Here is a 25,980-nt window from a genome sequence, read left to right as displayed (position 1 = left end):
ATAGGTTTCCATTTCATCTGACTCATCTAGTGTGATTTAGGTTACAAGGATCAGGGCTTGGTTTAGGATCTGTCATTTATATGTGGCTTTTTCTTTTTCTTTGTGATGCAGACTTTATCATGATAATCCATACTTTTTGTCATCTCAAGATTGGTCAGGTCACTTACCATCTCTGTGTCTCATTTTTTCCATCTGTAAAATCTGGATGGCCACGTTTATCCACCTTTATAAAGGGCTTTGAGATCTATAGATGAAAAGTATAAGTGTGTATTGTTGTTATGATGTGTCTATTCCTCATAAATTTCTGCTGCTGACTACAGCAGCCTCTGGGCTAATAAATATTTATTGCAGGAAGCATATAACACCTTTATTCTGTGATCTGCTTCTATTTTGTGTCCCGAAGTAATTTAAGATGTTATTTTTAACATATAGGGCATACAATGGGTTGGGTCCCAGTTACTCCAAAATTGCCTCTTACTGCATTTGGGATTGTCAGAAGCAGGTGGTATAACTCCCACATGGTTTCACTGCCAAGGGCTGAAAGCAAGGGGATTTCAATGAAGAGTCATCGAATAGTGGAATTTGCTTTCTGCCCTGGTTAGTCAATTTTATTCTGTTGACCTTCAAGTCAATCTGCAAGGCTGAAGTATTCTCTGGCTTTTTTTCTAGGAGGCAGGGTGAGTATCGGGGTGAGGTGATGGTAGGTGTCAGTTCTGTAGGGAACATGGTAGGATTTGGAGAGTTTATTATTCTTTCTGGACACAGAACTAATTCATTATGTTGTTTTATATTATTTTTCCGTGCACTGAGTGTAGAAGACTTCTGTTTCATTTGATTACCACTGCACAAAAGCAATTTCTAAGCGATATATATATATACACGATTATTAATATGTATATTTATACCACATATGCCGTGGTGATATTCATGTGATAAATTGCAGAGCAATGTGGTAAACAGATAATCATAAGAGTCAGTCCCCAAGAAGCTTGCAATCTAAACAAAGTTATTTTCTGTGGTTTTCCTCTCTAAGCCTGTACAGTTGTCAGTACTAAAATGTTCTGCCTTTCCATTAAAGGATATAGTAAATAGTACCAAAACCATGTTTTTACAACTCTCTCTCTTTAAAAACATCTTTTTTTCTGAAAAGGGAGAGAGTTGGAACACATTATGATGTGATATGATATAAAGGTTTTATCACTTTTTCACCACATTAAAGTTCAAGTTTCTTGTCGTCATCTTCAAGGGCCTTCACGTATCTGCTTACCTCTACTTATCTGCTCACATCTCTTGTCACATTGCCCTATGCTCTCCAAGCCTACACATGTCTGTGATGGTGTATATGAACCCTATGCTTCAACAGACACAAAAAAGGCTAATGACAGAGCAATTATCCCCCCTCTATGGCTAATTAATTGACTTGCAACTGCCTGGAAAAAAAGGCCAAAGCTCAGGCAGAAGTGGTGGCAACCAAAGAGGCTGGGAACTACCTTACAGAGGCTTCTCAGCACAAGTCTGACAAAGAGACACCTACAAAACAGACCTAGAAACCCAATAGGGAGTGGGTTGAAACTTCCTAAGGCCCATATTGCCAGGCACTTGAGAAGAATTCAACACAGGAATTAAGGACTAACCTTTATAGGCTTGGAAGGCCATGAGAATGGGGTCTGAAAGAATGAGCATACCCTTAATAGTATCTTAGTTAGAGGGCAGGGAGTCAAGCTCCATCACAACACCACTTCTTGCCTCTCCTACAACTCTCTACATGTTTTCTTTTATCCCATCCCTTAGACATGGAACATACTGCCTGATGTGGCCACTACCATCTCCTGCTTCAAATCTCTCAAGACTTACTTCTACCATGATGCCAAAATGAAATTGCTCACTTAACTATGGCTAGTCAGAAAGGTAGTCGGTAGGGATTTTTAGGTGATAATATATTTAATATCTTGGTCTATTGCTTATCTTTTAGTCTGTGAGCTCTTCAGGACTGGGATTGTGTCTTCCTGCATATGTGGACCATGCTTAGCACATTGTGAGTGCTACCATAATAGAATAAATGTAAATTGTTACGTTTGGGTTGATTAGCATAACTCAAAGGGACTTTGCTATTCGTGCATCCGACGAAGTGAGTATTCACCCACGAAAGCTCACGCTCCAATGTATATGTCTGTTAGTCTATAAGGTGCCACAGGACTTTTTGCTGCTTTTACAGATCCAGACTAACACGGCTGCCCCTCTGATATTTGCTATTCAGGAGTACTAGAGACATCCCAAATTCATGCCAATAAACCTTCATACTACATGACACCACCATTTATTTCTTCTGTACAGGTCATGATACTGAACAGAAAGTACACTAATAATCCTATGCAGGTTGACTAATACGTTCAATCTGAACTTCCCAGCAGTATACAGTTATTTTTGTATAATACCTGCTATTTTATAACTAGCTAATATATTCTTCTATCTCACTTATGATGAGATGACAACAGCAATATAAACAGACAGACAAGCTGGTTTATTTTTTTAAATGAAAGTTATTCACAACAGGTGACTTTCAGTGGTTAGCAGCAGTTTTCACCACCATCATTACTGCTGCTTATGGTTATTTTCTCACTGTTTTTTGACAGGTTTGAGTCAGAGTTTTGTGGGTTCATGTGATGAATGTTATCAAGTGCACACTTTGCATTCACAATGTAATTATACTCTGCATAGGCTAGTAGATTTTTTCTTGCCAGAATCTTTAACAGCCACTGGAATTAGTGGGGTTCAGGTTAGTCTTTTTTTTTTTTTCACCTTGAGAGCTTATCAGAAAATTATTTTCTTCTTTTGCTGCTGCTTTCTGACTTTGGTGTTTGAAATAGACATATCTTTAATCTGCAAATAAGTACTATGTAAGAGAGCCTCTCTTGCCTGAAGCTGCCAGAATTGTTGCATTAGCTGAAGAGTAGTCTCTTGCTAATGAATTTACTCACTACTTGCATGCAGCAATAATCTAAATAGGTGACAGGCTGAGAAACTCAGCTTTTCAAGTGGCTGCATGGAGTGACTTTACCTCCAACACCATAACTCCTAATTTCTATTAAGTAGTCCTTCAGATTAGTGTGTATGTGTGTGAGCGTGCAGATCATCTACTACCTCAATAACTAAAAGAAAAATTTTCATGCAAATGGCAACCCCCGAGTTTTCATCACCTGGGTACCCACCTGTGAGGCTGACCCTGAGTGTTTGTTTATACGCCAGGTTAGTAATTTAAAAGGGATGGAATTTTTTTCTCTGTTTTCTGGTCTTACAGTTATTAATCTCCACAACAGAGACTTATGCTCTGGAAAGTTTTCTGGAAAGTCTTACATTACTTATTAAAGATTGGAGCTCTTGCAGTATTATTCTGGGCTACCCTGTGATGTGCATAATGTGCAATGGTTATCTCACACCAACCATTACTCCCCTGATTCCTATCTTCCATGCATATTCTATCACAGTCAACAACTTTTTCTTCCTTTACCGATGTCAACAATCCCTCCAAATCTACCTCTACTCCATCTACTATTTATAAAATGCTACTGTCATCTGTTTCATTCTGGGATTCATTCTGGTAATAACTTGTAACTGTTCTCCCATGTGTCTTCCTCCTTTCACCTCGTTTTTACTGTTGCAGCTGTCTTTTTCAGTCTCCTTGATCTTATCATAGTAATTGACACTGTGCCACTCCATCTTCCTGGATCACCTCCAAATCTATGCAGGCATCTCTGGTTCCCTTGAAGAACTAATCTTATCTAGCCTCACTGCACATGTCTGCTGATGTACTTGTCTTATTGCGGTTTCTCCATTTCTGGTGAGCCAAGAGCCCATGCTCTATGGAGATTCATAATGTTTTGTTCTTGTTCTTCTGGTCTTTTTTATTTACTTTCTTCCTTCTCTGTTATTTTCTCTCCACCTTTTAACTATGTGTACCATAATGCTGATACTCAACTGTATATATATCATTCGACATCTTTAATAGCTCATCTCCATCCACCCTCTCTGCTCTCTTGACTTGAGGCTTGTCTATAAAGGGAAGTTAGTGTGCAGCAAGATAAGGTGTGAATTTACAGCACATTAGCTACACTGCAGTTACTCCCTGTATGAGCACTTTTACTCAGGAGCGGCACCAGGGTTTTTGGCGCCCTAGGCAGGGGTCCTTCCGCACTCCCTGTCGGCGGCAATTCGGCGGCGAGGGGGGTCCTTTCGCGCTCCCAGTCTTCGGGGAACTTCAGCGGCGGGTCCCGGAGCGAGTGAAGGACCCGCTGCAGAATTGCCGTCGAAGACCCGGAGCGCGGAAGGACCCCCCGCCACCGAATTGCTGCCGAAGACCCGGAGCGCGGAAGGACCCCCCGCCACCGAATTGCCGCCGAAGACATGGAGCGCGGAAGGACCCCCCGCCACCGAATTGCTGCCGAGGGCAATGCCGCCCTCCCAAATCCTGGTGCCTAAATGGAAGCGCCAGCCCTGCTTTTACTGCACACTTTATGAGCTTTAGCTTAGTATGCTTTAAGGTGTAAGTGCTCAGCTGCACTCTAGGGCTTTCGCTGCACTGTAGCAGTGTCCACATGGCATGCTAAGGCATGCTCACCACGGGTACCCACCCCCTTTTCCCTGAAACAGGTTTCTGTGAAGTGAGAGCCCATTCAAAGGCAAAGGCTCTGCTGGCAGGAACCCATTGTTCAAGCAGGTGAGAGCCATTCTCTGCTGATTGACCCTTGATTTGTCAGACCTTTCCAGGCTGAGTTTTCTTCCTGTGTGCCAAGTTCTTGCTACAAAGTGGATAGTCTAATTTACAATGACAGTTGCAATATTCTTAAAACCAAATGGAATTCATAACTGGACATAAACATTTTTACCAAGCTGATGGCTCTTTCATTTCTGGATTCCTTTCAAACTTCTTTTTAAAAAGAAAAAGAACAAACTTTTCTACGTAGTTACTATAGCGCACATTATTAGTCTCTCTCTTGTCCCCACTCTCTGCTCATCTGGCCTCCTCTGTGTGCCTCTCTACTTTCTCACCACCTTTGGTTAGCAAACTTCTTCCTCCATAGTTCTTGCCATCTGGAGCAGCTAGTCTGTACCTCTTTGCTTCATTGACTTTCCATCTTCTTTCAAACCACAGATGAAAACAGTTTTCACTTGCGCATTCATCTTCATTTCTCATTCTCTTTGACTCTCTGCTCCTATTAAACCATACATAATAGTGAACTGTTTTGGGATGGTTTCCTACTGAAAATGCATACAAATAAAGTTCTATATAACCCTCCCGATTCAGCCAAAATACAGTACCACTTTTACAATATCCCAGAAGAGCTGAACATATGAAGGATATGAAAATGTAGCATGCTTATTGAAAAGTAAACTTAATAAAACATACCCAAAGGTAACAATTTATGGTGAGAATGATTGTTCAGGACTCTCCCTAAGAGGCTACTAGCATAAATGTAGATTAAGCCATGCCTCTTTGTTTTAAATTGCCACTTTGATATGTGGGCAATAGCCACACCCATGGCAGGATGCTGTGGGATGATATGCTCCAGCCTGAGAAGAGAGCTGCATGCAAAGCACTCTGGAGCCATATGAAAATCAAGAACCTCTGCTTTGGTGCCATATTATGTATGCAGAGCATGCATTCTCCAAAGTACAACCCCTTTGATAGGATATAGTAATTCTAGGACATATTTCTTTATAATCCGTAAAAATAATTTAACAGTTTAATACTGTTATATGATTTAAGGATTTGAACAGTCTTTCACATCCAGCCAAGGCATGAGTTATTTTAGCAATACAGTTTATTAAAAGAATATTCCTGAACCCATGGTAAAATGCATGTCTGCCCAAAATTAAGGATTTGCTAGGATGTATTTGGGAAAGACCATATTATGATGCACTTACATATTTTCTTAATGATAATATGATAAAGTTTCAAAATATCTATAAACTCCTTTCTGCATATTCACTGTATGTATGCTGTGTGTTTTTTCAAAAGTAGGCAGATAAGATAATCTTCAATAAAACAATTACAAAAATGAATTACAAAGCCAGCTTTTAAAGTGTTCTCTATTATTTCTTCTTTGTTCTTTTTGTAGTGCAATATTTCATATGGGTCGGGCAATTCAGAGAGCTTTTTAACATTTCTTTTTATGTGTTTTTAAAATTACACCTCTACCCCAATATAACGTGACCCGATATAACACGAATTCGGATATAACATGGTAAAGCAGTGCTCCTGGTGGGCGGGGGGAGGCTGCGCACTCCTGCAGATCAAAGCAAGTTCAATATAACACGGTTTCACCTATAATACGGTAAGATTTTTTGGCTCCCGAGGACAGCGTTATATTGGGTAGAGGTGTACTTCTCAACTAGATATCATGAGTGAGAGAAACTATCACCTTCATTACAGATAGAAAATAAAAGTCTGTAGATCAAACAGATATCATTCTGCCTGTGATCAGGTTAGGGGAATGGCTATTTGATCTGCATTGTAATATTCTTTTTAGTTTTCACTCTCTCTGATTTGGAAGTAAATCTTGGATCTCTCTATTTCAGAAGGATTTGGTTTTAGTAGTGGGGGGGATCCCTCTGCTTGGTTTTACTGAGGCAAAATTACTCAATTTGCCAATTTGAAGGAAAGAAAGGCACCTGGATAGAATTGTTTTCATACCACTTATTGTGGGTCTAAGATATTGTTATGTTTTTTTAAATGTTAACAGTTGATAAATCACTTTTAGTTCATGTCTGTAAGAAGTAATCCAGAAAAACTGACTGCACTTGTCTCTAATAATTTTCACTATTAATTTGGAAAGAGGTAACATGGAAAAAAGTCATGTGCTATGTGTGTGCCCATGAAGCCCTAGAATAAATGAAAGTGTCTAGTCTTGGATTGCTTAGTCACTTATATTTCCCATTGACTTGTCTTCAGTGGGAAATCTGGATGCGCAAGGAATATACAACCAGACCCTCTCCAACAGTTCTCCATTCACTTCCAGAGCCTTTCTATGTTCTATTTTAAACTGACAACTAGAATCTAGAACTAAGGCTAAATCCTTCAAGGTGCTGAGTAGTTGGTAAGATGGAAGTTGAGGACTTTCAGCAGCTCTCAGAATATGACCTATAGAAAGTGAAGCCCTCTGTTTACAGGGAAAATATTTTTTTCTTATTCGTTAAATAGTTAGTTGTTATTTTCTGTCAAAATCCTCATGAACCCAAAATGAGACTCAAAGGTCTGGTTTACACTGGGGGGGGGATCGATTCACGTAGCTGAAGTTGACGTACTTAGATCGACTTACAGAGGTGTCTTCATCGTGGTGAGTCAACTGCTGCCGCTCCCCTCTTGACTCTGCCTGCGCCTCTCACCAAGCTGGAGTACAGGAGTCAACGGGAGAGTGCTCGGGGATCGATTTATCGTGTCGTGTCTAGAAGCGATAAGTCGATCCCTGCAGGATCGATTGCTGCCTGCCAATCCGGCCGCTGGTGAAGACATACCCTAAAGGTTGGAGTTTTTCTTTAGTGAGGAAATCTTTAAGTCAGCATAACCATTGTCACTAATTGTTTATTTCTTTTCAGGCCTACCACATTTTCAAGAACAGAATGATCTAAAGAGATTACTAGAAAATCTCCATCAAAATATCCAGGCTAAAAAAAGAAAGAATGTAGAAATCATGTGGGTGGCTGCAACGGTAAGCTGCTTTGCTCCAAATACTTCCATATATGGATGTACTAATTTTCCATTACTTGTTGATATGAGAGCTGCAAGGGAATTTTTAAGGACACGCTGGGAAAATGCAGTGATTTGGGTCATAGAAGTACCTACATATTTCTAGACCAGTGGTTTTCTATCATTTTCATCTGCTGAGCTATTGTAAAAAAGTGACCCTCTCATGGATCCATCTCCCCTCCCAATGCATGAATCCTCTGCTTCTTGATTCTTAACATTTTTCATTATGTAGATCATCTAGATCATCACAGATTCATGGCACAGAGAACTCACGGAGGAAGGGTGAGGTCCCAGAGGACTGGAGGAGGACAATTATAGTACCTATCTTTAAAAAGGGAAACAGACTGGACCCAGGGAATTATAGATACCTGGAAAGATACTGGAACAAATTATTAAATAATCAGTTTGTAAGTACCTTGGGGATAATAGGGTTATAAGGAATAGCCAGCATGTGTTTGTCAAAAACAAATCATGCCATATCTAAATTCCTCTTTTGGCAGGGTTTACTGGTCTAGTGGATAGAAGGGAAGTAATAGACTTTATATATTTTGATTTTAGCAAGACGCTTGACAGTCTCACATGACATTCTCATAAGCAAACTAGGGAAATGTGGTCTAGATAAAATTATTATAAGGTGGGTGCAAAACTTATTCAAAAAGTAGTTATCAAAGGTTCGTTATCAAACTGGCAGGGCATTTCCAGTGGGGTCACACAGGGATCTGTCATGCGTCCAGTACTATTCAATATTTTCATTAATAACTTGTATAATGGACAGTAGGATCATAAAATTTGCAGATGACGCCACGCTGGGAGGGTTGCAAGCACTTTGGAGAACAGGATTAGAATTCAAAATGACCTTGACAAATTAGAGAATTGGTCTGAAATCAACAAGGTGAAATTCAATAAAGATGCATGCAAATGAACACCTACAAAGTAACTGGCTAGGTGGTAGTTCTTCTGAAAAGGATCTGGGGTTATAGTGGATCACAAATTGAATGTGAGTCAACAATATGATGAAAAAGGCTTATCTTTCTGGGTTGTATTAACAGGAGTGTCATAGGTAAGACATGGGAGGCAATTGTCAGGCTCTCCTCAGCACTGATGAGGACTGAGATTGATTACTGGAGAGAATAAAAAATGCTAAAATGTTTAGAAAACCTCACCTATGAGGAAAGGTTAAAAAAGCTGGATTTGTTTAGTTTTGAGAAAATAAGATGGAGGATGGTCCTGATAAGTCTTCAGATATATTAAGGGCTGTTATAAAGAGGAAGGTGATCAATTGTTCCCCGTGTTCACTGAAGGTAGGACAAGAAGTAATGGGCTTAATCTGCAGCAACGGATATTTAGGTTAGATAGTAGGAAAAATTTTCGAAGTATAAGTGTAGTTAAATTCTGGAGTAGGCTTCCAATGGAAGTTGTAGAATCCCCATTATTGGAGGGTTATAAGAACAGATTGGACAAACACCTGTCAGGAATGGTGTAGGTTTACTTGGACCTGTCTCAGCGCAGGGTCCTGGACTTGATGATCTTTCGAGGTCCTTTCCAGCTCTACATTTTTATGATTGTATCATCATTAGTAAGGGCTCGTGCACAGGTCACAGTTCAAAAAAAAAATGGTCTACGTTCAACCTCCTGCACTGCAAGACAGCTATCTGAGTTTTCTGCAGCTTTTCATGTAGAAGTAGTATACATCTGAGACAGCTGCTTATGGTGAAACTTACAAAGAACAGTTCATGGGACTTAATAAGATGCAGTCGGTTATGCAGTTCTGGGAACCAATCCTACACTTGGCTCTGCCTGGGCAGATTCCTGCACCCGTCCAAAGCCCCATTGAAATCACTAGAGCTCTGTGTAAACACGGGCCTGTCCATGTGCTATATGTTACAGTATCAGGGCCTTGGTTAATAATACATGCCTGTAGGGATGTTAAATCATGTAAGATACTCCCTTCAGTATCCAGTTACTGTTTTTACAATGAATCTTTTTTCTAAATTTAAAATAAATCCATTATTGTTGCATACCAAACTTTAGTGCTCATAAGTACGGTATCTTACTTTTATTCTCTAGAGTCTAACAAGCCTCGGGGCCGGTTGCAAAACATAATTACTTAGTTTAGCTCCAGTTGAATATTTCTGTACACAAACTCTATTGTTCATAGTTTTATGTAATGAAGGTACTTTAATTTGTAAATGAATAACTAGCTGCTACTGCTATAGGCACTGTACAAATCATCTTCATGTAAATTACACGTATGTCATTCCCATAGCTACTGTCACCAAGGCAGTTAGGCCTTCCAACGGCAGTGATTAAAACACCAATCAACTAGATATGATATTTGAAGAAATACAAACTAAGGAAATAAAAAGCAAAAAAGTAATTCAAACAAAAAAAAAACATCGTCTAATGATAAAAAGAAATTCATAAATAAATAAAACATGCATATTTTTTGAAGAGCTCTTGCAGCAGGGACATGAAATTTGGAAGAGGGCTTGTCCTGAGGTCAGACCGGGTCCTAGAGTCCTTTGCTGTCCCTGTGAAAATCTGTTCAGATTTCAATGAGTTACAAGCTATCTGAAATCACTATTTGCAGTCTGAATTATGCTCCATAGAGTTTGATACAGGCTTGGTGCTTTATTTAAATAAAAAGCAAACATTCTGCCTGCACTGAGCCTGCTCCTCAACCTTACTGAGCCTCCTCACAGACTTCCTCGGTACTGAATATGCACCCCAGAATCTCCGTGCCTCATGCTGAAATAACCAAATAGTGGTGTGATGTTTCCAATTTTCTTCCTTCCAGGTGATATCCCCACCAAACTCTGCCAAGTATTTGGGGAGTTAAATCAGGGAGAAGCCTTTTCTTCCTATAAAGCAGGGGTAGGCAAACTTTTTGGCCTGAGGGACACATAGACGTTGCAAAACTGTATGGAGGGCTGGAAAGGGAAAGCTGTGCCTCCCTAAATAGCCTGGCCCCTATCTGCCCCCTCCTCAGAACCCCCCTCCCCAGAACGATCCAACCTCCCCTGCTCCTTGTAATCTGACTGTCGACCCCGGGAGCCCTGCCCCTAAATGCCCCCTGGGACCACACTCCCTATCTAGCAATCCCTGCTCCCCATCCCCTGATTGTCCCAACCCCTGTCCACACCCCCTCCCCAGACAGGCCCCCTGAGACTCCCATGCCTATCCAACCGCCCGCTATTCCCCCTCCCCTGACAGCCCCCCAAAACCTCTGCCCCATCCAACCGCTCCCTGTCCCCTGACTGCCCAACCCCTATCCACACCCCTGCCCCGTGACAGTCCCCCCAGGACTCCCACGCCTATCCAACCCCCACCATTCCCCATCCCCTGACACCCCCCCCAGAACCTCCACTCCATCCAACCACCCCCTGTCCCCTGGCAGCCCCCTGGAACCCTCTGCCCCTTATCCAAGCCCCCTGCTCCCCGCCCCCTTACCATGCTGCTCAGAGCAGCAGGAGCTTGCAGCCCCGCCGCCCAACTGGAGCCAGCCACGCCACCCATGCTGCCTGGCAGGAGTGGCAGGCCAGAGTGCTGGCGGCACAGCATGCTGAGGCTGCGGGGGACAGGACGGGGCCTAGCCTCCCCAGCCGGGAGCTCAGGGGCTGGACAGCATGGTCCCATGGGCCGGATGTGGGCCGTGGGCCGTAGTCTTGCCCACCTCTGCTCTAAAGATAGTTTCTTATTGCTGCTCCCCTCTGTGTAATACCCAGTGGTCCAAACTATTTCCTCTCTATTCTAGCTGTTACTGGTGTCAGGTCTGTTTATGTTACTATCAGTAGAGCCTGCAGAGGGAAGAGAAGGCACAGATTCTGCTCCATCTCCCCTGTGGCTGGACTACACAGTAAACTCCTGAATAGCAATCTGTATACAAGAGAGAGGAGCCTTGTGAAGCAGGGGGGTCTCAAAAAGATTTTTTTTGAAAAAAATAGTTCTAAGGGACTAAAAGTCCACAGTGTTCTCTCTACCTTCAATTGCCTGTTGAGGAGAGGATGGAGATGGAGCCTCTGTTTCAGAAGGCCCTGTCTTTCCCAAATGATAGCTCACTTTTATAGCTGTCAGCCAACTATGTAGGTTGGGGGTTGCTCAGTCCCCCTTCTCCCTCTCCAACTCTCTCCCATTTAGGGAGAGACCACCATGTATGACTGTCAAGGAGGAGAACAGCCCTACCACCAACATAATTTCCTTATACATAACACATCTCTGAAGGAGAGTGCATGGTTGGGAGCCATGGAGTATAGCTCCAAGTTTCTGTCAAGAGGGTTCTCTTGCAGTATTTGACCTCATTCTGTGGAGATTTGCTTATTATTGGTATCCAAAGGGGTGTAATTTGTAACTTGGCAATGTAAAGTTTGGATCCAGATTCTCTGCTTGTGTAAACAGGCACAGTGCCATGGATTTCAATGGAGCTATGGAAGTTTACACCAGGAGAAAATTTGGCCTTTAGCACACACAGTACTCTAAACGCAAGCCCTTTCTGTACATTTTCAAATACACAAACTATACAAGGCAAAGACATTTTACCTTTCATTAATGATGAAAACAACAAGATTTTGATGATGCACAAAGACTCTTTTTAGTAATAAAGTTGTTGCCGTTTTATATATTGCTAATGCTATTTTGTAGTAAGGTAATAAATGTAACAATATGTATTACAATGTAAATCAACAGGTAAGCCTTTTTCATATAGGAATTCTGCAATTATACAACATTACTCTCAGAAGAAGTAAAAGATAAATCAGCATGGGACTCTAAAATAATCTACCAAGAGCAAGTCAGGATTTATTTTCACTTCATCTCCAGAGGTTTCTTTTGTCATCCATTCAGTGAATCTTTAAAATATTTTCATAGAGGAAAAAAGTGTTTTGCTACTTTACAACCACCTAAAATTTGGCCTTCACTAAAATATATAGCCCTTATACTACCTTATTTTATATTAACCCCCTGGAATTGACAAATGTGGAGCTCTTGATGTTGATACCATAATATGTTAGCATCTTGGTATTGGGAAGTCACAATTTCTTGCTGTAAAGGATTTATTAGATTATTGCAGTAAATATATTATTGCTCATTATAATGGGACTACATTTAATGTACATTTAAAGTCTACATTTGCCAACTGTTACCACAGACATTTCTTATTCTAAATATTGGGGACAGAGGAAACTAGTTATCTCTGAGACCATTGCATGGCAAATGTTGGCAGATGCTACCAATATAAAAGTGATCACTGTGTGAGTGGTGGGTGAAAGCCAGATTCTGCCCTCGGATACACTTATGTGTTTCCCATGAAGCCAGACTATGCTCTCACTTATAAATGAATATAGAAATAATTACAATGGATAAGACTAGAGGTCTGTCTACCACAGTATCCTTTCTCCAACATTGGCTAAACCCAGATGCTTCAGAGGAAAGTGCAAGAACTCCAATAATGCACAATTATGAAATAACCTGCTTGTAGTGGAATTTTCTTCCTAACCCCAGTTAGCTATTGGCTTAGGTCCTGAAGTGTGAGAGATTTTATCTCTTATCCTAATATAACCGTGTATATTCTCATTATTCATAGAAATGTCTAATCCCTTTTAGAATCCTGTTAAGGTCTTGGATTCAGTGGTATCTTGTGTCACTGAATTCCGTTATGTCTGTGAGTTCCATTAATTGTGTTGTGTAAAAAGTATTTCCTTTTATCAGTTTTAAATATATCCTCTTTCCATTTCACCAGATTTCCCCTTGATCTTATATTATGAGGGAGGGTTAATAAGAACATTTGACTTATTTTCCCTATACTGTTTGTTGTTTTATATGTCTCGATCTCCTATTTAACCTAAACACAGTCCTAATTTTTTCAGTCTCTTTACATCTGAAAGACTTTCCAAGCCTCTAATAATTTGTATGCCTTCTCTGTTCTGTTTGTGCAATATTTTTTGGGAAATGAGGTGAGCAAAACTGAGCACAGTATTCAAAGTGAAGAGAAACCATTTATTTATATATTTTAGTCTGAATAGTTTGTATCTTGTTCTGTATGCATTCAAGCATGCCTTTTTTTTTTTTTTTCTGCTGGTGTGCATTGAGCAGATATTTTCTTTGAAGTTAGCTGTACTGAGGATTTACTCTATGACAAGGTTTTAAGTTGACCTAGGTTTTATCCTTAAATTAGAAACTAAGATTTTTTTTAAATTGTTTAATTTAACTGGTTGGATTTAATGTAGTCTTCTTATAAATAATAGATCAGCCTGCTTCCCTCACTGCTCATCTTCCGCACAAGACAAATTCCCCTGTGTTTATTCATTCCTTTGCACTGCCTGGGATTCCCCTCCGCCCAGAACTAGCTCTCTCACTAGCCAGCTCTGTATTTATACTTTATGAGCACACATTTGGGATTTAATCATTCCCACCCTTTATTGACAATCCATCATCTTAGCTTTCCCGATGACTCATGAACTTCAAACATTTGCTATGACTCATAGACTTCAAAAGAGTAGTGCAAAGAGATTAATTTTCCTAACTGCTTTTACAGCATTAACTATGCTAACAGTTTACTTCCTCCCCCCCCAAAAAAAGTATTTCCACCAAAGCAAGAATGACATTCACAACACTGACACGCCCCTCCCCAAATATAAAAAATTAGGGCTGTTAACTCATGCGATTAACTCAAAAAAATTAATCACAATTTAAAAAAAAAATCGTGATTAATCGCACTCTTAAACAATAGAATACCAAGTGAAATTTATTAAGTATTTTTGGATGTTTTCTACATTTTCAAACATATTGCCTTCAGTTACAACGCAGAATACAAAGTGTACAGTGCTCACTTTATATTTATTTTTATTACAAATATTTGCACTGTAAAAATGATAAACAAAATAAATAGTATTTTTCATTACACCTCATACAACTACTGTAGTGCAAACTCTTTATTGTGAAAGTACAACTTACAAATGTGAGGGTTTTGTTACATAACTGCACTCAAAACTAAAACAATCTAAAACGTTAGAGCCTACAAGTCTACTCAGTCCTACTTTTTGTTCAGCCAATCGCTCAGACAAATAAGTTTGTTTACATTTGCAGGCAATAATGCTGCCCACTTCTTGTTTATAATACCATCTGAAAGTGAGAGCAGGCATCTGGGGCCCCCTTATCCCAGGGCCCTGTAGCTCTAAACCCCCTGCATTCTGGGTGGCCCTGCCTGCCAGGGAGGGAGGGGCGGCTCCCAGAATTGCGGCCATGGGGGCAGTGCTGGGCTGCACAGAGCCATCTGCACACCTCCTGCACCAAACAGAAACTGCCCCAGGTAAGTGCTCTGCACGTCCTGCCTGCCCCAGCCCTGAGCCTCTTCCCGCACCCCCACCCTGAACACCCTCCTGCACCCCCAGCCCTGAGCCCCAGTGGTAAGCCAAGGGCACCTCACCACCACAGTACAGTACAGTACAATACTGTAGAGTATATAATGCCTTTTGTCTGCCTCCCCAAAATTTCCTTGGAACCTAACCCCCTGCATTTACATGAAATCTTATGGGAAAATTGGATTCGTTTAACATCATTTCACTTAAATTTGCATTTTTCAGGAACACAACTACAATGTTAAGTGAGGTTTTACTGTATTAGGTGAATTGAAAAATATTTTATCTTGTTTTTTACAGTACAAATATTTTTAATAAAAAATAAATATAAGGCGAGTGCTGTGTTGTAATTGTAATTAATATATTTGAAAATATAGAAACATCCAAAAATATTTAAATAAATGGTATTTTTTTATTAACAGCATGATTAATCACGATTAATTTTTTTTAATTGCTAATAAAATAAATCATCCAACCTAACTCACCCCCCAGAATAAAGCATAGGTTTTAACCCCAAAAGGGAAGAAAGCCAAAAAGCCACTGTGGACTTCACTATTGATTTTACGTGATGGGTGACAATATAAAACGCTAAGGTAAGATAAGAGTCTCCTTCAGCTGCTGTATAGTAGTAAATAGTTGTGTGGCTCATATCCTATCTTATTGGCTGGTCCACTTAAAGGTTAATAATTGCTCATTTAGTTCAAGTGGTAGAGGTCTGTATTTGAAGGTCAAGGGTTCATATTCTACTGATGATCCTTTGGTACTGCTAGTGTTGGGAGCTTGTTACATTTTCGCATGATGGAATATTCCCTCTGGTTTTCTGTTTTTAAAAATTGGTTTTCTTAATTCACAGAGGAAGAAATCATCCTTAAACAAGTGTTAGAATTAGAAACCAGGATAATTTGTCAGTTTTTGTCATGACAAGAAATATGTTCCATATTTCAGTCTTTGACATATTTTCATTGTGTATACCTTGGACACTTTGAAGGTTGAAAACTATGAATGGCTTTATAAGTATGGTTTCAATACAGGCTCAGAATCCTGAAAACCATTACCATTACCATCAAAATCCTAGGTATCCAATATCTCCTCACCATATTACTTCATTCATATATTAAGCATTCATACACCTGAACTATAAATGAAATAGGTGCACATCACAGAGGGTGGGAAAAGACAGTAAAAGCCTTTTTTCCTTTTAACTTTTACCAATAATGGAAATCCATTTCACCACAATTACTTCCTCTTCTGAATATAAAGAAATACTATAGTATCTTGGATTCCACAGGTTGGTAATTGGAAAGTTTAGTCATTTCAATGACTGCTGTTATTCATACTTAAAAGAGTAAGGACAATATACATTTTGTAGGGCTTGGTTGTTTTTTTAGCTATTAAATCTTCCGTAGCCCTTTCCCTAGCCCTGTTCTATTTCAAATCCCTTCCCCTTCAACATCTGGTCTGTCAAATCCTGGCCTCTTTGCAGTTTCATATTTTAATTTAAAAAGCTTAATCAGAATCTTCTTAATGATCCTACAGAAAAAATTTAAACAAAAACTGACACAGCCCAGGGCACTGATGCAAGTAATTGATAACGGAAGGGTCAGGAATACACATGCTTAAAAGCGCAGCCTGGTCAGTGTCACTTTCTGTAGCAGCACCCCTGATTGTTGGGCCACATTCAATTTCTAATTTTACTTCAAAAAATAAACCTGAGAGTATTAGATGGTGCTTCTGTGACTTCCAAGTCAGTCTGTGCTGCCCTTCACAAAATATATTTGTATTCTAATTGTATCCTCTCAGGTCTTTCATCTATATTCAGCTACTTTGCCCAGGGATTCTTTTCCTTATCTGACACGTAACCAGTTGAAAAAAGTGGCACACAACTAATAGTACTATACACATTAGGGTTAATAGCAATCAAACAGGAAACAAGACTTAAAAATGAAATATACAACAAAAAAGGACTCATACGACACTCCAAATTGTGTTTTATGAGGCTTTTAATACACACTTCAAATGGCTGAAGGCACGAGGCCAGAAGATTGTTGCATTAAATGTGCTGGAGTTATGTACTTATTATTGTAGCCTTCAATATTTCAAAAATGCTCCATAATCTCAAACACTGACCAGCTGCAATCACTTGCCAGCCACAGTGTCTGAGAGCACACATTGCCCTGCTAAAAATCTACCACATAGCTGCCTCATTTTTCCCAAGATGGTAGATATTTATAGACCTGCTGTGCTAATGAAGGGCTTTAAGATCTGGTTTTTAAGATGATGAAATTGGCTAAAATAGAGGCTGCAACCTCGCCTGTACTGTTTACACAGACATATCTAATAAACATGGATTCCATGGTCCTTCCTCAGGGCCCCATTGCCATATCTGTACCAGTCTGCGAAGGTCTGGCACAAGCACCCTCTCCACAACATACACTGGTTATAAAAACTCCTCTGTGGCCTTGTCTACATCATTAGACATTGTGTTCATTCACATGATAGTTAAAACATGTTAAACATGATTTTTTTCTTAGTGTAGACAACAGTCATGTTGATAAAAGTGCATTAGTGAGTCACGGTTAACCTTAGGAATGGACCCTAGGATTAATCATGACCAGCTAACACATTTTTAAACATGTCTTGTCCCTGCCTACACAAAGAACAAAAGCATATGTAACATTGTGTTAGTTAAAACATGTTTGTTAATACATTTTTCTAACATGATATATTTTTCTGGACAGGTCCTATGGGTCAGTTCTAACAGCCTCCTCAGTGCAACCCCACCGTGGAGGTTAAATGGTGCAGAGGACCTAGTGCATGTCCTCCAGGCCAGAGTGAACTTCATTCTTAGAAATGAAGCTTATCTGAAATACTTCTAATGTTAATTTGGTGTTTGGAAGTATAGGTGAACATTAATTACAGTAGTAGATGTGACATTAAAAGAAAATAGTTTTCTTTATTGGCTCCTTTTCCAGTTTGTCTGATGATCATTGACTAAACTTCTTAGGATCACATGGCAGAAGCATATGATTGAATTCTATTTGAGTTGGGTTAGTTTTAACCGGAAAAAAAAAGTTATGCCTCAATGTAAATTCTCCATAACTGTAAAATATGTGACTTCATTTTATGCTATCCTTTACAGTGGATAGGATGCACACCAGGAATAATTTCATTTGTCTGTTTTATAGATTTGCCGCAAGCTAAATGGAATCCGTTTCACCTGTTGCAAAAGTGCCAAAGACAGAACCTCCATGTCAGTGACACTAGAACAATGCTCAATCTTGAGAGATGAACATCAACTGCATAAGGACTTCTTTATCCGGGCACTGGATTGTATGAGAAGGTATATATCTGGTTTTAGTTTTCTGGTTTGTTTTTCTGCTACTTGTGTTGCAAACACATGCATGTACTATATCGCCTTAGTACTAGCCAGTAGTGAATGTGTTACAGGCCAAAACTTGCTTTATTGAGAAATAAGGACTGCAGGATTTGAATCTAGTTAATTAGCAGTTCATTTTTAATGCTTTTTCATAGGCTTTCATAAGACACACAATTTTAGCAACATGTCTGTACCCTATAAAAAAGGGAATTTTATTTACTCTCTTAACAACTTTCAAGCAGTTAAATTCTTATTAAAACATTTAAATAAAGTGGAGCTAGACAAATATTACTGAATCAGAATTAAACATTTGTTATAGTTGGTAGTTCTCACTAGCTCATGTTATCCAAGATAAAAAGGATGACCAAGCAAGTTTGGACTGGTGTTGCTTATATTTAATTAAATCATCATTTAAAAAACAAAACAACTTTACATTGCATTGTTAAGTATAGCTATGCAACCATTAAGAGAGAAGTAATTAAGAATGTGTAATTAGGAGATGTGATAGCGTTTTGAATATCTACATGTTAATCATAGGAAAGAATTTCAAGTAGATAAGTTTAGATTATAAAGTGAATATGACCCTTACATTGTGTTATCTGTTAGTCCTAGAAGAACTAATATTTCATAGGTAATTATTTTTATGGATACTGAATACTATGCAAAGGATTTTTAAAATACAAACATTTTGCATCTAAGCTGTGTAACGAATATTTAACAAAAATCCCTGCAAGACCATAAATTTCAGGGCAGCCTCCTAAAAGGTAATAAATTGTATGTCCTCAACTCCACTGCCACATATGATTAGAATTTCTTTCCTAAATTTGTTTAAATTGGATTTGTACAACTCATACCTAAGTTAAATATTGTTTTAAAGTTTTAGTAGAGTAATGATCCAAACAGATATATTTCATATCCTGATGTTAGAAGTTTTGTTTATGGATTAATTTCAAAAGCAGTTAAATCTAAAGTGATCACGCTTAGGAGTGGTTTTGCAATATAGCCTTCAGTAGGGACACATGTTATTTAAAAAGAAATAAGTTAATTGCTAGAAAGAATGATTCAGCAAAGCACTGTGAGGATTCAGAAGTATAGCCCACTTGCAAGTTGCTCATTTACTGTGATGATGTACTAAAGTACCATTTCATATATATCATTAGCTCCCCTAAATCCTTTGACCACTGTAGTGTTTCAGCTGGTGGGTGACACTTGCATGCACTATCTTTCATCCCTTCATGTTTTACCACTAATGAGCAATTCCTGAATTTTCTACATTAAACACTCTTTCTGTTGGCATTTCAACTGTTCTGCTTTTCTTTTGTAAGCTATCAATAAATGTGAGTGTTTGAAAGCTACTGTAAATGGCTGGATATAAGGATCTCAACTATATAAAATAAATTCTTATGAAGATTAAGACTCAAAGAGGGAATGAAAAAATTCAGCCATTAGAAACTCTCTAAATAGGACCTTGTATATTGTACAGACTAACTTGTTCGTACAGAAGTACTGTAGGTTTTTGCAGACTAAACACTCCTTATACTGGGACTGGGAGTATCTAATGTCAAAATGAAATGAGCAATGCATCAATAAGGATTTGCAGATGGTACTAAAATTGGAGTTAGATAACAGCAGAAAATTCAAATAGACCTGGAGAACATTTAGAGTACTGGGCAATTAATAAAAATATAATATTAATTGTGGCAAATTGCCGGGACTATTTTGATGGGTCTCACACTTTCTCTTCTTTGGACGGGGGGTTCAGGGCACCATTTCTTGCCCCTGCAGTGAAATGTTAACTGCCCCACTAGTGTCCTAAAGAAGGGGAGTGGAGAGGGAGGGACCTGGGCCCGCCCTCTACTCCAGGTCCCAGCCCAGGGGCCCTGAGGATAGTGGTAAACCACTTGAACTGGCGCTTCCTTCCCTGAGCTACTTCCCTCTCCTGCCCTTCAGCTTGTGGGGGGCTTCCTGCCTTCCCTCTGTACAAGCCAGGTGCCCCTTTACCTAGGGTCTTGGACTTCTTAGCTCACCACAGCACTTCTCCAAACTGTCCTCTGCTTACCTTCACACTGTTCTCTGCTCCAACTCCCACACTGTCTGATTGAAGCAGGGGGGTTTTATCATGTGACTGGCTTCACATGCTCTAATTAATCTATAGCAAACTTTCTTCCCCTTACAGGGAATAAGGCTTCCTTCTAACCCTCTCCTGCTACCCTCTGGCCATGCTGTATCACATAATATAGTAAGAGACAAAGTTAAAATGTAGGCCCCAATTCAGGAAAGCATCCCTATTCAGGAAGGGCACTTAAAAACTTGTTGAACTTTAAATGCATGCTTAAAGTTCATTTTCTTAAGTGCTTCCTTGGATCTGGATGTTAGAGAAGAACACTACTAAACAATAATAAAAAATGGAAGCATGCTGAACAAATGGCACAGCAATGCAGAAGACTATTTAGGATGGTAGTATAATGGATTGGCTTAGTGTGTGTGATCATGTGTCTCCTTAGTGACTGGCACCAGTGACTATAACAGCCTGCTGCTTATTGATAGCTAATGGAGTTATTCCTTTAGCTCAGATGATAGGTTGTGCAGTTGCATCCTTGTGCTTCTAGTGCTGAATGTTCTAGGTTTGATCATCTCAGATGATCATGGTGTCATGCATCCACCATAGTTTCTTACAACATGAAATATTAATTTGCAGTATGAAATATAATAAGGCAAATATCATTGCACACTGTTATATAAAAGAATTGCATGTAAAACCAAGAACTAATAATCCCTCTCCATTCAGTGGAACCAACTGAGTTTTATTGGGTTTACACTGATGTAAATGAGAACTGAATATGTCCCACTATTAATAAAACCTCATTTTGAAATGCTGAGGGGAATATTGCTTTCATTTATAATGATGTAAATATAGAAAGGAGAGCAAACCCAGTGTTCCCCAGGGAGGAATCTAATGGCCTTCTAAAAAAAGCTTACTTATTCATTTGAGAGGACTTGGCAACTATGCTTTTGAGGTTTGTCTAAATAAGGTTAATGGGCTTGACACTAGTGTGACATTAATGTATTTATCCTTTCTATGTGATTAGTACTGTAAGATGTTGTTGTAAAAGGTTATGCTGTGCATTTCTGAATGCTTTATTGTCTAGATGCAGAAACTTTTAAAATGGTTTCTGCATCTGAAGATAACATTTTATTTTATGAGGAGAGAGAGACACATCAGTGCATTTTTTAATTTATACAGTTTAGACAATTTTACTCTGATGAATCCTCAGTAGATCACTTTAAGCGCCATGTCAGTCTGGCATTTTTGCGATGATTGCCATGAGACACTTATAAAGTCTTTGAAAAGAAACAGTAGACAAGAAGAAACAGATCTTGACATAAAAAAACTAACAGGCTGATTTGAACTTTGAAAGGCTACTTTTAAGAGTTAACAGTAGGAGATATATAATGGTGTGAAAAGCATTTGATTTGTAAAAGTAAATTGAGATTTGGGAGCAGCCTTTATCAGAAACAGTGATTTTGAGGTGCTAAAATCACAGGAAAACTTGGTGGCTTTAATGCCACCTTCTCGCATGCCTATACTGGCTGTTGTCAGAAGTGTTGTCAGATGCTACCGGTGTGGTGCTCTGCTCTCTCCTTGTTGGTATCACTCGGCTGCATGCGTGTGTTCCCTCTGTGTGCTGCCCCTGCTCTGCGCAGATAGCTGACACAGCAGACCCGAAGAGAACCCCCAATGACCACAGAGTCTAGTAAGGTACGAAGGCACGTCGGCCAGGTTTATTGCCGTATTGGACACAACGATAGTTCCCCGTAGATTACTTAGGCTACCGGGCTTACTACTAATATGTGCCCACAGTCAATGGACTCGGCTCAGTTAATGGCTGGACTTTCCACTGCCCCCTAGGCCGGACAAAGACACCACTCCAGAGATGCATTCTTATACACAGGTACAAACAAGTTACACATCACTCCTGACGTATTGAGGTGCAACCCCTCTACATAGTAAGGTGCCGCCGCTCACCTTGTACATGCTGGTTGGAACAAAACAACTCTATCCATCATATTACCCTTTTGCCCCTGTCATTGGGATGGGTCAGTCTGTTCCTTGTTATCTGTGTGGAATGTACAAGTATGTGAATGTTCTGATATCTAATGTTCAGTACCTTTTAGGTATGTATCTTCTTGCAGCATCAGCCCTTTCCTTGCCAGCTTCTGTGAGCAGGGCCTGCCTCTAGTTCACAGCTTCACTTTGCTTTATGTTAGCAAAGTCTTGACCATTACTTTAGTTCAGGCCTTAGGCCTCATACCAGGCCTCTAATACCAAGGTTTATATCTCAAGGCCTCTTCTTACTACACTGGCATAGCTCCGATTGCTATTATAGAGAGGAGGGACATGTTCATGGCCCCATTCTGTCTTTGCTCCTTTGGAAAGTTTTATGGTAATGCTATACTCCATTAATGCTTGTGCCCACTCCATCTCCTTGCAGGGCTAAGCACAATCTGGCATCCATCAGGGGCTACCTCTCACATTTAAATTATAGTTTAGTTTTTTGTTTATGCTGTGCGACATTGTTCTGGAAATTCTGCAAATACCTTTCATACTATGGAAAATAAGAGACTTGAACTGATACACCAGATGTTTATCACTTATAAAACCTAGTGCTTTAAAGATTGGTTTACTAACTCTCCTTTCAATTTAGGAAAGATGGTGCAAATTGACTACAGGAATTCAGACCTTTGTGCTATGAATACCCAGTGCAGCATTTTTTTGTCTTGGTGTATCTCAAGCCATTAAATTGTTGCAATTGAAATGAAAATCCAAATGGGAGTGTCTGTATATTTAATAAATACTATTGTATATGTGATATTCTATCCTTGATTTGTGCATGTGATTCCTATTGATCTTAGTGAAAGTTATGTGTATATTGTGGAGCAAATACAACAAGTATATTCTTCCCTGTGCATCAAGTGGTCTGATTTCACATATTACTGAAATCACACTTCTGATTTCTCAATTACCTTTTTTCAAATGATGTGATCTGGTTTTCTTATCTCCCATTCTCCAGTGGGTGGAGGTCTCCTGCCATCTTGAATTCTCTCCTTGTGGTATAGAGTTAAAGGGTCAAACAGCTTTAACATAATTAATAGCAGATACCTTTCTGTGATTCTTTTCATTTTCCTTGGGTGGAGCTGGACCATGGAAAGCAGCAGATGTTGGAAAGAGTTTTTTAGAACTGCATTTTCTTTCTGGCCTATTAAAAGTTGCTTTTCAATGAGTTGGTCCATATCCATTTTGAAAATCTTGAATAGTAAATAACCAGAGAATCCTTTACTTTCAGAATTTCTTCAGTAAAGCTTAGAAATAAAATATAAATGTGACAAATCCACTCACTTCAATAAAGCCTCAGGGCTGTCAACCCCATCATCATTCTTAACAGGCAGCAGTACCTGTCAGATGTTTGAGCCAGTGAACACATTTGATTCAGTGAAGGATTTGTTGTTTTCACTTGGCACCCCAACTGAAAATATTTCAGATAAATTGTCTATCTTCAAAAAGCTGATTGAAACACACAGTGAATGGTCTCAGCAACAAGGTATGGCTGTTTTATGGCCCAGTTCTGAAGCAAATGGCCCTTTTCAGAGAGCTCTTGAAAAGCATCATTGCACAGAGATCATTGACAAAATAAATACATTAAAAATGTTTGAGTTCTGGGATAAGACTCCTTACTTATGTTTTGTAGAGGAAGAGACAGTTGCAATATCTCTTTCCTATCACCTAGATACAGGGATGGGTTAAAGCAGAATCCATAGGTCCAGACTGAGAGGGACCCTGGACCTAAAAAGGTAGCCCATGACCAGACAGCATTGTGATTGCCATGTAGACTCAGAAGCAGTTTTGTTGTCTTCGTGCAACTATGGACAGGAGAGAGGTACCCATCACAGAACTAAAAATCAGTGGTAGCTTGCACAGAAGTGATTATGACTTGATCACATCTGTAATGTGAAAACAAATTAAGTCCAGATCCGTTTTTAGATATATATACTTGGTGCTTTAAAGGGGCCAGTTTTACAAAGCAGAAAACAATTGAACCAGAAAAGCTGAGAGGAAGAATTTAATAGAAAAGTGTGAAAGGTAATTGGGAATTGTTTACCAAAACTGTACTTAATTTCCAAAAAGTCACAATCCCACGATTGTGGAAGAAGGCTGTATTGATTATAAAACTGACCTGGTTTAGAGAGAAAGTGAAGGCAGTTATAACATTATATATATTTCCCTTTAGCATCCCATTACTTTCCTTTACTATCAGCTTTCTCTTTCTTCTGTTCTATATAGAACATTTAAAAAATCAGAAGCTAGGAATTGTAGAAAATTGTTAAAGAAAGCAAAGGGACATAAAGAGAAATCTATAGCCAGCAGAGCTAATAAGGAGTTTAAGTATATTAGGAAGAAAAAGAATCCTAACATTGATATTAATCCATCACTAGATGAATGGTAAAATTATCAATAATAAGTAAGAAGAAGCAAAAGTATTCAATAAATATTTCTGTTCTGAGTGGGGGCAGGGGGAGAGAACAGATGTTGTAGTCATATCATATGATGGTCATCTTTTCCATTTCACTAGTATATCAGAAGGATGTTAAATACGAGTTAATAAAGTTAGACATTTTTAATCAGTGGGTCCATATTACTTGCACCCAAGTTTTAAAAGAGCTGGCTAAAGAGCTTCCTGGACCACTACTGTTGATTTCCTATAAGTCTTGGAACACTTACAGGGGAAGTTCTAGGAGACAGGAGGAAAGCTAATATTGTGTGAATATATAAAAAGGGTAAACAGGATGACCTGGGTAATTATAGGCCTGTCAGTCTGACATCAATCCCAGGGAAGATAATGGAGCAGCTGATATGGAACTTTATTAATAAAGAACCAAAGGAGGGTAATATAATAAATGCCAATCAACATGAATCTATGAAAAATAGATCCTGTGAAACTAACTTGATATCTAGTTTTTGATGAGATTAGTAGTTTGGTTGTTAAAGGTAATAATGTTGATGTCATATACTTGAACTTCTGTAAGAGATTTGATTTCATACAACATGACATTTTGATTAAAAAACTAAAAGGATATAAATTAACCTTGTATGCATTAAATGGATTAAAAGCTGCATGATGCGTCTCGCAATGTAATTGTCAGATACGTTCTAGGTATTTTTTGGCGAAGTTCTATGGACTGTTTGTGAGGAGGGCCAGCTAGATGGCCACAATGGCCCTTCTGGGGCTTGGAATTTGTCACCTAGGACTGGAACTATGCAGCTGCTCCTTGGCCCTACCACCATCTCACATTTCTGGACCTGCCTGTTCTCACCTTGTTGGCAGCTGTTGCACTGTGCAATTGATGGCTGACTGCACAAAGAGGAAGCAGTTGTACTCTGGTATTCCTCTCTCTGCCCAGACCAGTGAAGCCTCCCACTCACTTTTATTAAGAGTTGTAGTTCAAGGCTT

At 39.3% G+C, this 25,980-nt stretch overlaps 1 protein-coding gene across 1 annotated transcript in view; it reads left to right on the top strand.

Annotated features, from left to right (window-relative positions):
* INPP4B (inositol polyphosphate-4-phosphatase type II B) overlaps positions 1 to 25,980 on the top strand; it is a 508,181-nt gene that overhangs the window by 442,511 nt on the left and 39,690 nt on the right. The window contains exons 25-26 of the mRNA XM_050946302.1: positions 7,594 to 7,706; positions 18,282 to 18,436. Coding sequence (XP_050802259.1) covers positions 7,594 to 7,706; positions 18,282 to 18,436 — 268 coding nt within the window. The remainder of the gene's footprint in view (positions 1 to 7,593; positions 7,707 to 18,281; positions 18,437 to 25,980) is intronic.

The sequence above is a fragment of the Gopherus flavomarginatus genome, chromosome 3, assembly GCF_025201925.1.
Source record: "Gopherus flavomarginatus isolate rGopFla2 chromosome 3, rGopFla2.mat.asm, whole genome shotgun sequence".
NCBI lineage: Eukaryota > Metazoa > Chordata > Testudines > Testudinidae > Gopherus > Gopherus flavomarginatus.
The sequence above is the reverse complement of the archived record's forward strand: the minus strand, read 5'-3'. Positions and strand labels throughout refer to the sequence as shown.